The 17,183-nt window shown below is 39.8% G+C and overlaps 1 protein-coding gene across 47 annotated transcripts in view; it reads right to left on the reverse strand.

Annotated features, from left to right (window-relative positions):
- The window catches only part of EPB41L2 (erythrocyte membrane protein band 4.1 like 2), a 227,714-nt gene that overhangs the window by 18,016 nt on the left and 192,515 nt on the right, over positions 1 to 17,183 (reverse strand). For 6 of the 47 annotated variants that reach the window (XM_045391533.2, XM_074037042.1, XM_005551828.4 and 3 more), the window contains 5 exons: positions 11,955 to 12,269; positions 9,590 to 9,712; positions 7,668 to 7,766; positions 5,785 to 5,865; positions 613 to 725 (listed from right to left, as the gene is read on the reverse strand). In XM_045391533.2, coding sequence (XP_045247468.1) covers positions 618 to 725; positions 5,785 to 5,865; positions 7,668 to 7,766; positions 9,590 to 9,712; positions 11,955 to 12,269 — 726 coding nt within the window. In that variant the 3' untranslated portion in view covers positions 613 to 617. Of the gene's footprint in view, positions 1 to 612; positions 726 to 5,784; positions 5,866 to 7,667; positions 7,767 to 9,589; positions 9,713 to 11,705; positions 12,270 to 12,470; positions 12,525 to 14,514; positions 14,683 to 17,183 lie in introns of all 47 variants that reach the window. The other 41 variants (XM_045391529.2, XM_005551823.4, XM_015448659.3 and 38 more) reach the window with 14 other exon arrangements.

Below are 17,183 nucleotides of genomic sequence, written 5' to 3' on the forward strand. Positions count from 1 at the left end.
ATGTTTTCCTTTCTGGTTCATCTGGTTCATTCTCAGATGTATCCTTTTTCTTTTTCTTTTTTTTTTTTTTTTTTTTTGAGATGGAGTCTCACCTTCTGTTGCCCAGGCTAGAGTTCAGTGGTGCAATGTTGGCTCACTGCAACTTCCGCCTCCCAGGTTGAAATGACTCTCCTGCCTCCCAAGTATGGGATGACAGGCGTGCACCAACATGCCCATCTAATTTTTGTATTTTCAGTAGAGATGGGTGGAATTAACTCATCTCCCTCTTATCCCTCCTACAATAAAAATCTCTCATCCAAAGAAGGGTAATAGCATCTTTCTGAAAGGGTCACTGTGAACATTAATTAATGTAACTTATACTAATGTGCTTGATAGCTAGTAAAGCAATATATGAATGTCAATCATTAGCAGCCCCTCAATAAATCAGAGTTATTGACACCACATGCAGAGATTGTATGCACTTGAGCTGATGCACTTGGGGATAACAGTCTAGAAGGTCAAATGTACTATACGAAGGAGACACTAATATGAACTTTCATTTCACATCCTTTCACAAGTTCAGGAGTACAAAGCAGTCACTAGAAAGGCCACAGACAATGAGGGCTCTCTTACCTTACTTAATCTTCCCCTTCCTCCGCCAACTCTGTTTCTTTGTGTACCACCACTCTTGTGACCGACATGTCAGGGTGCTGCTCTCTGGCTTCCCTGATCGCCTGAGCCAGTGCCTGCCAGGGACAGGACAGAGAACGGATGTGAGCTGGGGAACAGCCTCCACCTCACGATGGCAAAACATACGCACACTGATCACCTCGGACCCAACCTCAAGCCAAGAGGCACTCACTTCTTTATTTGAGGAAGCAGGAATTTTTGAAATGGGCTCACTGTCATTTTATAGACTACTTCTCATTTCCTAAATCTCCCCATCCTCCAGTCCACTTTCAGATAATGACACGTGGAGGGAACATGTTGGCTTTGAATCCCAGGCTTATTATACTCACTGTGAGATTTGCAGAAAACAGTTCTTTGGAGTTTAGTGTTCTTACCTGTATGTAACCCGAGACCAATGCTGAGTTGTAATGATCATTTTAAGGTTTTCTGTGTGAACTGAAGTAATGCTGTAAAGCATAGTGCCTGATCTAGACATTCAGGTGATACTAGCTATCACCCAATTGCCTGAAACTGCAAGGCATAGGACCAGGCCTTGCTCATCTTTATCCTCTTAGGCTCTCAGTAATTGTTTGAACTAAAATGTTTGCTGAACTAAAAGACTGCAGGAAAGATGTCTATAAACCTCTAAGACACAGAACTAAAGAGCAGTAGCAACAACATCCAATTAGTAAAGCTAAAGAACAGAGACTGACTAATCAGGTTATAAAATACAGGTCCCTATTTGATAGTTGACAAAACTGCAGGCACAAAGATTAATGGGTTTCTCAAGGCCATCCAGCCTGTGAGCAGTAGGACAGGAGCAGGGAGGACGCAGAGGACTGACTCCAGTGGTTCGTGGTTCCTTCCTTGGACCACGTGGTAAGAAAGCAAAGTTTCTCTGCGTTTTATCAGAAAGTAAACTATAAAAGTATTGCGGCACAATGGAAAGATCCTATTTTTCAGAGGAGGTAAATGCCTTTCTTAATTATTACTCATTTTGTTTTTAAAAGCATGGGTGAGAAAACAAAACACCAGAGAACAACTCTCAAAGTCTAGGAAATAATTCTAAAGGCCAGGTGCGGTGGCTCAGGCCTGTAATCCCAGCACTTTGGGTCGCCGAGGCAGGCAGATCACTTGAGGCCAGAAGTTCGAAACCAGCCTGGCCAACATGGTGAAACCCAGTTTCTACTAAAAACACCAGGCTTGGCTGGCACACGCCTGTAATCCCAGCTTGGGTGGCTGAAGCAGGAGAACTGCCTGAACCGGGAGGTGGAGGCTGCAGTGAGCCAAGACTGCACCACTGCACTCCTGCCTGGGCAACACAGTGACACTTTGTCTCAAAGGAAAGAATGCTAAAACAAAGAGAAAATTTTACTAGGACAGAGAATACCATATCTCATAAGGAAACTGCATTTGAAAAAAAGCCGTGCAATTTTTCTTTTGCTGTCACCTGCCTAAGGGGACAACTGCATTTCTTGTTTGCATGATAGTTTCTGTCAGCTGTAAGGACACCAAGCAGAAACCCTAAGCCTTGTTTCATTAAAAAAAAAAAAAAAAAAAAAAAAGGAAAGCTATCAGCAAAAAAAAAAAAAAGACGTAATTTTTATACCACAAAACTTTTGCACAGAAACTTGGAAGACACTTGAGGGTGCTTAAATTTCCACCAGGGAAGAAACGTTTGTGAACTACCTGTGTTGTGACGAGAGAGAAATGAGACACGGAACCAGCCTCCAATCTGAGCAGTAGCAGAAGTGTTTGTCAAGGGGGGAGAGTGAATGGCTGGAGGGCTAGCGTGGAGCGGGAGCAGGAGCAGGTATCTAATTCCAGGGAAGGGCAGAGAAGCTTTTCAGCGTGTTGACTGGAATGGGAAAAGGGAAGGGAGAGGAAGCACAGGGGTGTAGTTCTACATTTTGTGTGTGTGTGTGTGTGTGTGTGTGTGTGTGTGTGTGTGTGTGTGTGTGTCTTCAGAGAGAAGGAGATTGGAATGATCCAAGCCATTTACTACATGTTGGTTTGTGCAGTCCACACCGGGAAAAGTCAAAGACAAGGACAAGCTCTGATGGAAGCCAAGTGTAGCTACAGACAAATGGTCAAACACTTTTGAGTATCTGGTCTACCAAGATCTGCCTACAATAAACCAGGGCAATTGTTAAAGAGAAAATGTAGATGATGCCCAAGGGAAGGCAACATATATGAAACACCCTCTTAATTCACAAAAAGGTTGGGAAAAGCAAAAACTGCTACAGTCATCTTGAAACACAATCAAAATCACTTTGTTAAAACTCCTTTCATTCCATAATATCGGCACACAAAATTAAATACTGTAAAATGTCATTATGGCAATAAGGATTACGAGAAAACATCACATCTTATTGCCAAATTGAGAAATTACTTCTTAGAAAGAAACACACTGTGAAGAGCAACTGCAGTGTAGCTTACCCCTCCCTGGTATGGAGCTAAAGTGTCATGACCAGCACAGGGTGAAGAATCTGCAAAGCAAGTTTCTATAAAAGCATGCCTCTTTGATTTGCCAACACAGAAAAGATTTCTTGTTTTCTGTCTGGCCCAGTGAAAGTGTCCTTCCATTTTAAGATTCCTTTCTTTTTTTTTTAAGACAGAGTCTCGGTCTGTCACCCAGGCTGGAGTGCAGTGGTGCGATCTCGGCTCACTGCAAGCTCCGCCTCCCGGGTTCCCGCCATCCTCCTGCCTCAGCCTCCCGAGTAGCCGGGACTACAGGCACCCACCACCACGCCTGGCTAATTTTTTTGTATTTTTAGTAGAGACGGGGTTTCACCGTGTTAGCCAGGATGGTCTCCATCTCCTGACCTCGTGATCTGCCCGCCTCGGCCTCCCAAAGTGCTGAGATTACAGGCGTGAGCCACTGTGCCTGGCCTTAAGATTCCTTTTAATGTAGGCAAGGAACTGAAAAAAATGTCAATGTTATGAAGGTCCCTATATGATCAACATCGGATTTTGACAGGAAAGTGGTTTCATCATTTAATTTTAAGTAGCTCTGTCATCTCATTACATACTCTAAGGAGAAAGTAAACCCACAACAGCTTCTGGTGACAAGCATACCGAAAGCCACAATCACATTTACTCAAAAATGTTGGCCAGATGTGGTAGCTCACACCTGTAATCCCAGCACTTTGGGAGGCCGAGGTGGGTGGATCACCTGAGGTCAGGAGTTCAAGACCAGCCTGGCCAACATGGTGAAACCTCATCTCCACTAAAAATACAAAAATTAGCCGGGCGTGGTGGTGCATGCCTATAGTCTCAGTTACTCAGGAGGTTGAGGCAGGACAATAACTTGAACCCAGGAGGCGGAGGCTGCAGTGAGCTGAGATTGTGCCATTGTACTCCAGCCTGGGCACCAGAGGGAGACTCCATCTCCAAAAAAAAAAAAAAAAAAAGTTTATGGTATCTCACAAACATAAAAACGCGAAATTTCTGTTCTCTTCATTTGGATATCTGACCTCAGTTTTACAAAGGGCTGAAACATGACATCATATACAAAAAAGGAGATTCCCATCCTTGTAGCAACAGCAATTAAGGCTGCAGAGTCATCATGGTTTTTAAAGAGTTAGGTGTACGTGTTATTTTGGCACTTGTATTTCAAATTGTGTTTTTAATATTTGTCTTTCAGAAGCAATACTATCTAGATTTGAATTTTTTGATAAAACAGGCCAAAATATTCTTTTGCCTTTTATAACAAAATTATTTTGCCTTTTGTTATAAAAGGCAAAAGAATACACATAAGTAAAACCTAAGTACTAGAAAGGTGGCATTTTAAAGTGTGTAAAGGGCCTAGGTTCAGTGGGGAGAGGGGGTAGAAGAAACAACGGCTGGGAGAAGACCCTAGTTTGCACTTTCCACCATGCCAAAGTATGCGGGCTTGTGCCTCACATATTCTAGGAATTCAATGAGTGCTTATTGAGAAAAGTCCCAGAGAGAAAGCAGCAGGTTTGCTCCAATTTCAGGTCAGGCGAAACTCAAGACTGCTCCAGTGGACAGTAGAATAAACCCCCTCTGGAAAACTGGAGGCTTGATTCCACATAAGTCACTCATTTCCCCACAGTAAGCAGACAAGTGTACTAATACTCTCTAGGAATCTCCAGTCCTATGCCAAAATCCAGAGTCAAGGCAACCTTTTAACCTCTAATAACTCTTAAGAAAAATTTAACAGCACATTACGAATATGTAAGTGAAATCATGCTTACAAAGTCAAAAAAATTGGGAGTAATTTTCTTCTTAGGCATGAAAAAATCCATTTATCTCTGATCACATATAGGCAGTCTTTCTCAAGTGAGGAATTCTGTTCTCTAAAATGTTCTTTCCTGAGCTCAGTATTGTGTCCAAAGCTGTGTAACTATCGTTAGCTCCTACTCCCCAGCTGAGATGTCAACTGAATATTTCTTTTCCTTTTCTTCAAGTTGTTATAAAAGGAAAACAGCTTGGTCTCCTTTAAAGCTGAGTTAAAATCACTTTTTAAAAAATTCTCAGCATCACTTGGGACTGCAGTCTAAAATTAAAACTGCTCTCAAAGTCCCCAGCAGTTCCATTCATCACCTGCTCAAAGCCACGCATGCCGCCAAATTTAACATTAGAATGGAGGCATGATTCTTTTAAAAAATTTTCAGAATCAATGTAAATTTTCACCGTGTAAGAAACCTTATATTACCTCCCCTCCTCCAATAATTGCAATAGAAGAAAATACCTGGAAGTAAATAGCTTAACTTTTCTAATGCCATAAACATACTTGAAAAGTTCCTAAAAGTAGGCATAGGTCAAGCTTAGTGGCTTTCTTCATTTTTTGGAAGCCAGTGCATTGAACTGCCATTCATTTTAAAATATTTGATCACTTGCCTTTAAACCAGGCCCACATGAATCTAATGTTTTCCAGAAATCCTCCAGATTACTTCGACCCAAAAGTGCACGTAAAGCCAGTGGGAAATAAAGAGAAATCTGTGTAGGAAAGCTTGTGTCCAGGCTGTGTCTTTACGTCCTGCTTAAGAGGTGGACTTCATCTACTAGGTACTGGGAGAAGAGGTTGACACAGGTATGCGACATGATGACACATGTGAAACTTAGAAAACAAACATGGTCATTTCCAGAACTATAACTTAAATTATTTACCTGGTCATGATCAATATCTGCATCTCCTGTGATCACAATGCGTTTCTCAATTCTTGTTTCAGAAATTCCACCTTTTACAGTCTAAAGGTCATAAATGAGAAGAAGAAAAAACAGCAATCACTAAAGCACGTTTACACAGAGCAAAGAGAGATGGAGTCCACCTAGACCTGTTGATCATCGTAAGGCCACACACACACCAAGCAGCGGAAGACTGATATTCTAGAAACACTCTGAGCTTTATTTTTAAGCTCAACAGAGAATCCTATTACTAAAGTTATAGCATCCACAAGTATCCCTCAACTGAGAGCAATCTTAAAACTAATTTACCAATATTCAAGATGGCATCTGTCCCATCTTAATCTCACTTAAAATAGGACAGATATTATTTAATCCAAGTAGCTCCTTTAGGGCATTGTTATAATTTCCCCAGTTTCTTTATTCCTAGCTGGCCAATTTTTAAAAACGAGAGTAGGGAGAAATCAGTTATCTGCAGAATTACAAGAAATTGTAAGAATTTAGGTATCTGTTTTCGGTTTGATAAATTGTTTGATGTGATAGATATTTTTTCCCCATCACAGAAGACTTCCGTATGATGTGATGGTTTTGACCGACGGATTCTGAGCATACAAATTCAGTTGCTGATTTTGTTCTTTTCATTTGGTGCAATAATTTTAAAAAGGATTTGCTTTGGTTTAAGATATGGGTGAGATTTTTGTTGAATGTTTGATTTGATGACACCCTGCATAAGTAGTCGTGCACGTGGACATGGCACATGGCTGGACAAAAGGCTGAGGACCAGGCTGGAGAAGGGAGCTCCTGGGGGAACTGCCTCACAGTGTTATGGGCTCCCTGCAAGCTGAGAGTGCCTGAGGCACACTGGATGAGGCTGAGGAGATCATCTGGCTGTGACCTTCTAAATAGTCAATAAGCAAATACCACACTGTCCTGGGAAAGCACACATCCAACCTTTAAAACTGTGATAAATGTATACTCTCAGTCACAAATGACGGCATTTTACTGTAAGAAACAAGGCTTATCACTAGGCTTAATAACTGGATATGCTTTAAAGTGAGCACCAATGGTACCTTGTATTTATGTGGCATTTAAAAATTTACAAATTACTTTTGCTGTTTTTTAAATTGTCGTGGAAACATGGGTTGGGAAGGGCACAAGGGATACCTTTAAGACCTTTAGACATTTATCCAAAGTAAAAAACTGAAGCAGAAGGAAATAATGGAAAACAAGGCTGGAGTTAGGAATCTGATGACTTCAGCATGCATCAGAATCACCTGGAAGCTTCTTAAGACACTTCCAAGGTTTCAGCAGGACTGGAGAGGGGCCATGCTATTTATACTTCTAACAATGCCCCGAGTGAAGCTGATGCTGCTGATCCAGGGAACACTGGTCACCCAGTGCTAAACATTTAGAGAATTATGCAGGGAGGGAGGGGGAATGCCCCAAATCAGCATACTAGCAATCTTAAATGAGGGAAATTCAACATTATCTGAACAACTTGCTGAAAATTCTGAATGATGGCCTTCATTCACTCGCTAGTCAGGAAGGCTGGTTTAATAAAAGTAGAAGCACAAGTTTGTTTTTATAAATTATAAATTTTATTAAATTATTTATGCTTTTGTAGCTATCTTACATACAGTTATTCATAACATATTTTTACCCCCTTGTACTTTACAAAATTGCAATTTGGTTTGAATGCATTTGTCAACGGAGCCCAATTTCTTGGATACTTTAAACCAAGGCATTTTTATTCCACTGGCACTGTCTGTATCTTACTTGGAAGTGTGTATAGGAACAGAGAAACAATTCAGAAAAGATTCTGTCTGTAATGTACCATCCTCTCCATATGATCCCCTGCATTGTTTTACCTTAGTGATGTGTGTGGTTGTCGTTGTTGACACCGACTCAGATGTGATGGTTTGTGCAGTCAGTAACGTGCCCGAATCACCACCAGCCCCGCCATCAATCTTTGGATAGTTGGGGGAAAAATACAAAGTAATGCTTAACTTCCATTATGTTGTCAGAGAAGACCCCCACCCCATCGAATATGCATCTTTTAAAATCTATGTGGTTTGCGTGTTTGCAGTGGTAATTTACCGTCCACGAGAGCAGTTGGTATTTAAAACCAAGTAGAGGCAAAAGACTAGGTGCACATGGAGAAGCAAACTCAACTGTGTGAGTGGAGAAAAGAGAGGAGAATGGACATAGGAGGTGGGACTGAAAGCTACAAGGGAATTATGACAGAATTTATCTGAAGGACATTTGCAGAAGCTAGAAAATGAAACTAGAGAGCCAGGCAGAGAAGTTTCCACAGTGACCAGAAGCACTGAGTTTGTTGTTTTTTAAGCACAGGTGGGTAAAAATAGATAAACATTTTATCAGATTACCAAGCAACAGAACCTGACTAGGACAGACTGAACCTGCATGATTTGGTTATCTGCTTACCTCTAGCAGATTGTTTTTATCAACTACATTGTTCCTGTAATAGTTTGTATGTTGTGAGCATATATATAGGCAAATATTTCAATATTACACATACACATGTGCTCTCTACATATATATAAATCCCATACATATGTTAAAATAGATTTTAACTTGTTTGCTTTGATATTGAAAGATGCAGAAGATTCTAGAGTTTCCAAGGGGAAACAATGAAGCAAATTAATAGCCTAATAGTTTATGTTAAGATCACAAAACATATTTGTCTTCTGTTTCCTGTCACTGACACAAGGAAATAACTGGACGGTCCAGAGCCTTTCTGACTGTAAGAGGAAACTTCTTTCAAACTTGGGTCATGCACCTGTATTTCTTCATTCTGGCAACTTACCACAATACAGACACATGACTATTGCTCCCCCGCCGCAGCCGTTCATAAGAAACCTGTTGTGCTTATGTGGGATCAATGCACACACAGGGATGCCATACCCAAAATAATTTTCAGACAAGATTCACACATGCATGCATTAAACCTTTTAAAAAATACTCTGAGAGGTCAAGAACCTGACATCCTCCACCATGATACAATTCTACCACAGAAGGTTCATCTTCTCAGTGGAGAAAATGTTTATTTTATATTCTATTTTGAAATGATGCTTTCTCTTTTTTTTTTGTTATTCTGAAGCTTAAACATCTTAATGCTTATTCTAAAACTTTACAGAACCAACGTGTGAAAACCTAACATCAAACACACAGATCTGATAATTATTTAGACACATGGTATCATCATTCACATATGAATGACTACATAGGGTCTTTAGAAAATAATTCCACATGAAAGAGAAGCACAGGTGTGTGTGTGTGTGTGTGTGTGTGTGTGTGTGTGTGTGTGTGTGTTATTACAAGCAAGAATGAGTTGATTGCGTTGATCTTCATGGAGTAACAGAGGGAAAGAAGCCTAAATCACATCCACAATTAGATCCAATTATTAATTGATGAATTATATCAGCTAAACTTTGCAAGACAATTTATTTCCTAAGTGTGCACAAACATTCTTGGATATGTCAACCCAGAAATGGCTTTCAATACTATGAACAAGATTGACACTGTCTGTCCTAAATAATGATATATACAGTTCCCCTATAATTACTGGGTTACCAATTTAATTGCAGCTCTTTGTCTCACTCTAAGAGAGAAACACAGCAAATTATGTTGTTGAAGCACAGTTATAAAGTAGAGATCCAAAAAGCTACATCAAAGCCAGAAACATGTAAACGAAGAGAAGAAAGAATGAAAACACAGCCACACTAAGTGAAAAAAGAGCTTGAACAGTCCAAGTCTAGAGCTTTTGTACCTGTGGAGACTCATATGTGATGGTTTTGGTCTCAGTTTGGACAATGGGGACTTCCTTGGTGGAGATTTCTGTCCTTTGTGAGGCATCAGAAATTGTTACCATCTCTGTTTTTACCACTGGTGGCTGAGGTGGAAAAGGAAGGGAAAAATAAATTCTAGAGGTAATAAAGTAAAAGTGTTTAATGGAACCTTCACAAATAATTGTAAGAAACATATCCAAACACACACTCATGCACAAAAGAGTAAAAACAAACAATCTAAAACAAACAAAAGAAATAAAAGAAACATTTTCCTTCAAATATATCATATGTACACATACATACATGTGTACACAGATATGTACATACATATGAATGTGTGTATGTGTATATACACATACATGAAAAATAAGTTGACATGACGGCTTCCTTTACTATGTTACTCTTTAAGATGGTCCCAAACTACTTATATGTCAAGCCTAGTGTATAGTCACACACACACACACACACACACACACACACACACACACACACGCTCTCTCTCTCTCTCCTTGGCTTTGGGCCAGTAATAATAAATTGAAAAGAAAATAGAATGAACTATGTGAAGTGACCTGTCTCTATTTTTATCATAGTTTAAAGGACCGCATAGTTTGTGTGAAGGCTCACTGCTTTTAACTGGCATGCCAGCTAGGTAGGCTAAGATTTGTTCTTCTGCCCACAATGCCTTTTCTGCCTTATTGTTAACAGACACACCATTTTCAGAAAGGATGTCTTCAAGTATTACTGTTTTCAATTATACTTGTCTAAAACTTGCAGTGTTTCCTCTGTATTACCTAAGTTACAATGCTCTATCTAAAATTACTCCATCAATGTTACACCAATGCTTCGAACAATTTAAAACATTAAAGGAAATATTCGACGGCTTATTAACATTGTAGCCTGCCGGGTATGCATGTTTAATATTAATGCAACACCAGACTATATTACTACCAAAATACTGCAGTACTTTCTTTGAGAGAACATTCTCAACAGGCATAATTATTTCAAGAGGAGTAACGATATGTTAAATACGGAATAGTTCAAAGTGTTCAAAGACTCTTGAAAAATCTTCTCTAAAGTGAAAGAGAAGTTTAAAAGTAACATGGTTAAAATCCACTTGGCTATTTTAAGACAAAGTCACTTCAACATTTTCCATCCCATCGAAGAGAACAAAATAAACCTCTGTATTGCGGGCATTTAATATTAAAATCAAGAAATATTGCCAAGGAAATAAACCCTCCCTCAGCCTAACTCCCAAATGAGAGACACTGCACCTAGTGACCAAGGCTTAATCTAAGAAAAGTCTGAAAAGTTCTCTTCTTTGAAGAGAAAAGAAAAAGATTCATATCTAATGTATAGATAATCCACAAAACATATAATCATCTGGCAAATATTCCAGAATTGGCATTAGGACAGAATGAGAAGAGAGGATATCCTCCTATCAAATAGCCTAGCCTCTGGCTGCCTGGAAGGAAAGAAAGGCTCTTAACAAAACCACACAACCCCTGGAATCCCACAATGGAAATCACAGTGGCATTCAAGAAATAACATTCTCATCACTGCTGGATACTGCATTCAGAGAACCACGGTAATCAGAGCCTGCTGTCATTTCTAAAACTCTGAAGTTGAAGAGTAAAAGAATGAGCCAAGAAGTCAAACCCAATCATGACATCAGGGGCACACGCACTCAGCACTGAACATTTTTTTTTCAACATTACATATACATTTTTCTAATTAAACCAAAAGGGGGAAAAAAGGCATTTAGTGTGAGGAAGCAGTGCAACTAAAGACAAAACAGTTGGAAACACCCAAAACATGCAAAGAAAAATTTAAATGTGAAAAGGGAAGGAAAAATTGATGTGGTGCTTGTAGGAAAGTTTACCCTACAGGCGTCCAGTGGCAGCAGAGAAGCTGGAACCCATGAACTGAGCTGGCAGAAAATCCACAAAGCAGTGCTTTCCCCCTTCCTCCCATGAGAGAGAAAAATGAGATTCTTGTTGCAAAAAGCTGAAGAACTGGGAGGACAGGAGAAGAAAGGCAGGAGTTCCCCACCTGAGAAGCAGCTCTAGAGTTTGGCTCCCACCTGGAACTCCCATTTACCTCTGAACAACAAATAATTTGTGGCAAAACATCAATGTCAACATGGGACACCTCTCCGTTAACTTTCTGTGGCTCTTCCTCTGCTTCTTCTCCCATGTCTTGCTTAAGAGCGCCTTCGTGTACACTCTTCTCTCCAGGTATCTTTTGGGCACCTACATTTTCCTGGATCACTGTTTCTACTGTGATTACACTGGCACCTGCTTGTGTGACTGGGCTGGCTTCGGGCACTGCTTCCTCCCTCTCTACTACCTTGGCTGCTGGGCGGGGTTCTTCCTCCACCTCTTCTTCATACTCCTGTTCCTCCCTGATGGTGCCCTCGGTCACTCGGTGGTGGGGACGGTACTCTCCCACGTCTTCCTCCTCACTCTCACTGCTGCTGCTGCTGCTCTCAGAAGACAGGGAGGTGGAGTCTTTTTGTGTCACAGGCTCCACCTTACGAATCTCCCCAGGACCACTCCCAGGTGATATCTCTTTACCATTCATTTCTTCTGTGATTACTCTTTCGTCTTTCCCAACCTCTGCCCGCTTCTTCTCCTCCACTATATTCAGAGTCTCATGTGAACTCTGTACAAAAAAAGATGGACGAGGGAAAACAAAAATATATGAATAAATAAAAACAACGGAAACCCAAATTAACCGATGGCAGATTCATGTCATGGAGAAAAACAAAGATGATTATGATAGCTGACTGAAAGGGAAGCGGGGCAAACGTGAGGGCAATGAGAAACGTGAGGCGATGGTGTTAACATGGAAAAAGGGGAGAACCTTAACAGCATCCCTGGCTCCAGTGCAAGGCCCTTCTGACTCAGGAGCACGTGTCTGCGGAACAAAAAGCAACCGAGGACACAAAATCAATACAGTTTTACCTCAACAACCACTGAAACAAACATCTGACACTGCAAAGACAAAACAGCAAGAATCAACATCTACAGAAACCTGCTCAAGGTCACATAGAGGACAATCAAGACAAATGCCAAAGGGCTTACAAAAAGACACAAAAACAGCCAGCATCCTCCCAAAGAAGTAAAATGCTTTTATTGTACATATACCTATAAGCTCTACCTATGTAGTTAAAACAGTTTACAAAAATCGAATTATACCAAAGCTGACTCATCATTTTAAAGAAAAAAATGTAACTTTTAAAACCTAGTCAACAGTTTTGGTTTTAATCAGACTGTAAAGTCTAGCCTGGAACCCTGATTCTTAAATGAACATAGCACCAAGGAGATGGCACTTTTATTTTTTGCTGGTTTTCTTTAAAAAAAAAAAAAAGTTTTAATTGGCAAAATTATAGTTGGCCTCAGAAGGCTATTAATGTGAAAATGTTCATTTCAGAAATGGTTATTAACATTCCAATTCGTATCATAGGTCAGCAAAGGCTACATTATACAATAGGGTGGATGTCAATGGTGGCTCCAAGCGTTTTTTCTTACAATTTAGCTCCTCTACTAGCATCTTTGAAATCTAAAATGAGTCAAGTTTATTATTTGACATGTTCACTCCTATCCCCGCAGACATCTACTTCTTGGGAGTAAATTAATTTACCCCAGTTGAGTAATATAGTACCTAAATGTTCAATAAATATCTGTTGACTGAATACATTAGTAACAAATTACTATGTTATGGTATTATTAACTAGAGTGGAAACCTTTTTGTACAGAGGAGTTTTTAAAGCTTCACATTTTTCTCACACAAAAAGTTTGCTTTACAATGATACAACTCAAGCATGGCCAACTTTTTGACTTCTAGGTGGTCCTATTGCCTATGATCTAACTTAAAAATAATTCAGCTAGAGCCCGGAGCCCTGTTTATTCATGAAAGTGACTCCATTCTGGATGGAGAAGGGCGCCGCACCACTGAGCCCTCTGGATATTGTTGTGAAGTTGCCAAGGTACTAACTGGACTGGAGCCTATAACAGATAGCAGGGCTGTGTTCATCTGTCCCAGACACATGGACACCATGAGCTGAAGATCCTAACATCACACACACACGTCTCTGCAGCACTGTCAACATCTACTCACAAACTCTCTTGGACCTGCCCTATTATTCTTAAACACATGGTAAGGGCATGCTTTCATTGATCCAAATTAATACCATGTAAATCACATTACTAACAGAAGACAGTTATCGTTCCAGTTTTATTGAAAACTCAAGAGGTTTTTAGATATTAAACTAAAAAAACTCTCAATCTATTTTGATAAACAGGTAACGTTTAACCGTGACTACATATAATAAAGATATCCAGTGACCAGAACATTTCTGAAACACACATTTCATTATTATTACAGGTCAGTGAATTCCTATTACTGTTATATCTTAACCTCAATGGGCTGGATAGGTTCTGCCCAAGTTCAGGGAATTCCTTAGGGTCATTCAAAAACAATTACCTCATGGTGCGTGGGAGGCACTTCAGATTTTTCCATATAAACACAATTTTAAAAATAACACGCCATCAGAGGATGCCTGAAATTTGGGGTTTTGAAAATGTCAACTCTGCAAAGCATACTTGGCTTCTATCTGGTTGAGGGTTTCCCTCTGCTTAACAGCTCAGACTCTGGAACTTAATGATTTAAATTATTCTCTGAATTTAGGCAGATTTTTTTTTATTTGACCAAAGAAGCAGGAGAAACATCCAATCTATATCTTTTCTTCATGATCCAAATCAGTCATTGTTTCTTGAATGTTTCTCCCAGGAAGAATTAATTTCACCAATGAAAGCACTGGAGGGAATGGTGCCTGAATATTTAAAAAATGAAAATCTCTCTCATATGTGGCTTTTAGTAACAGCGGAAACAAAGTAAAATGCACCTCAAGCAAGTGTGAGAAGGGCGAGGAAGAAAGCTTTTCAGAAGGTGCATTAGCGCTCACAACAGCGCCCTCTGCTGTCCAAGTGGTGGCTGAAGTGAAGGTGGCTTTCATGCTATCAGAAAAGCCCTTTTCACTAAACAATATTGATGTTATCTCCTCTTCTAGGCTCTAGAGAGGTCAGAAAAGGAAGAGCAGAGAATTAGCAATAAGTCAGAACAGACAGCAGTGACCTATTGAAAGAAAGGAAAGGTTACACAAGAAAGAACAACAGAACAGCATAAAATGAAAGAAAGATGAGAATTCTGACAGATTCTGCAGCAGGCTTATGCAGAGGTTTGTGAGCGCCAGCTTTTCCACCCTGCTTGAGAATCTTTGATAGTTGCGACCTACAGAAACCAGGGAAAATTGCTTGGTTGATCAACAACTGAGCACAACCGACCCACCCAAACGCCATTTCACATATTCTTGAGGTAGTTCCTCGGCCTTTTTCTGCACGGAATGGCCTCTTCAGTGGCCCCTACACTTGAAATGCTTATTCTTGTGTTAGAGCTTGGACAGTCCTCCCTCTCCTGCCTCCAAGACCCTTCTTTGCCCTTCTCTGCACACTCTGGTCCTTTCCAGTTTTCTAACCTCCCTGAGGCCCACTTCATAGTCTGTACTTTCTGTAAGGCCTTTCTGACCACTCCAGCTCCTACAATCTCCTCCCTCCTCCATACCACCTTAACTCTCTGTACAACAAACATTCTGACAGCGGACCACATTCGTTCCCTCAGGCATGCTAAATATGCCACAGAATAAATTACCCTGCCCCTTTTTTTTGCAAAAAGAAACAGGTAAAGAAAAACAATTCAAAACAGGAAGACAAACTCAGTGTTGAAAGCTCAATGAGCAACGTGAAAATTATTTCTCCCTAAAAACGATGAAAGCAAATTTAACTTTGCTGTGTCTGGCTCTTAAACAATGGCTCCTAACCTGCCTGAGGGACAACTGTCCTCAGAAACTTGAAGTGTCAGTACTCAAGAGTCACCACGAAGTCCCTCATGTCAGAAGTGTGAGAATAACTCCCAATAAACCCCACTATTCAGAATTTTTTTTTTTTTTTTTTTTTTGGAGACAGAGTCTCGCTCTGTTGCTCAGGCTGCAGTGCAGTGAAGTGATCTCAGCTCACGGCAAGCTCTACCACCCAGGTTTAAGTGATTTTCCTGCCTCAGCCTCCCCAGTAGCTGGGATTATCAGGCATGAGGCACCACACCCAGCTTATTTTTGTATTTTTAGTAAAGACGGGGTTTTGCCATGTTGGCCAGGCTGGTCTCAAACTCCTGACTTCAGGTGATCTACCCTCTTCGGCCTCCCAAAGTGCTGGGAATACAGGCGTGAGCCACCGCACCCAGCCACTATTTAGAAATCTTAAAGAAAAATCAATGACACTCCAGAGGGGTCCTCTCATACTGTAAGCTAAGAAGGGTGAGGAGTGCAGACAGTCAGGTGAGGAGAGTGAGGTGAGTAGGCACTTGCAATATTCAGCAGAGAAAAAAGCTTCTGGACTGATTTAGCTTCATTACCATCTCTATGATTACACCATCCCTAGGGGAAGTGGGGATGGGTGGGGTGCCCTTCCCAGTGAGAGATCACTGGTGAGCTTAAAGAAATGCCACACATTTCATTATTCAATGATATACCTTCAAAAGTACCTTACAACTCAATGTATAAAATCTCTTAGACTCAGGAGAGAATAGTCTATGCAAATTTAAGTCATCATAATTTGTACAACACGTTAAGAGGATTACAATAGTTTTTGTTTTTATCAAAGTATTTTATTTAGTCTATTTTTTTTCACCAGACCAAGTCTATTATCTAGTGACACAGACACAAATTAGAACCAAAGGTAAATATTTTACAAAACTCCATTCTTAAGCTGTTTATGTTTTTGCCCTAAATATCATGCTTTCCCATAGGTATGTTCAGAGTTCAACACAAGCTCTGGTCTGCCAACTGTAACTTCACTCCATTCTCATATCAGATTATAAGTGAATAGTGACAATGCTATCAATGGGTATAACTACCAATGCACTTCAGTTTATAAATAATTCACTAACCAGGTAAAAGCTTTAAGAAATTTATAATAGTTATTTACCCATCAAAGATTAAATGACTTGGTTTCCAATTTTCTGCTCTACTCTCAAAATTGTTCAAATTCAAACTACAGCCACTTTGGAAATTCAATTTTTTTTTTTTTTTAAAGAAACTATTAATGCTTTTTTAAAAAAACTATAAAAATCCATATTATAGAAATTTAGAAAAACTGTCAAATTATATACTTATGCATAATTTTTTAAATTTTACTTTCAGTAAGAATTACAATTCAAAGATAAAGGAGAACTCCTGCAGAATTAACAGTAAAATGAAGATACGACAAAGACAGAAATTGAAAAGGTACTCCAGTAAAGTCAAAACACTCCAGTAGACAAATGCTCATATACTTTCAACTAATAGTAGTATGTTATTTGAAGAAAAAAAAAAAGATACAATGTAGGTGGTCAATAAATGTTTGTTGGGCAAACGGATGAATGGACGATTGTAATAAGAACAATCTATATGTATGTCAAAAAAGTACGTATTTTCCTGCATATATTGGAGGAAAAGAACAGAAAAACTAGTAACTTCAAGTA

Source organism: Macaca fascicularis, chromosome 4 (genome assembly GCF_037993035.2).
Source record: "Macaca fascicularis isolate 582-1 chromosome 4, T2T-MFA8v1.1".
Taxonomy (NCBI): Eukaryota; Metazoa; Chordata; class Mammalia; order Primates; family Cercopithecidae; genus Macaca; species Macaca fascicularis.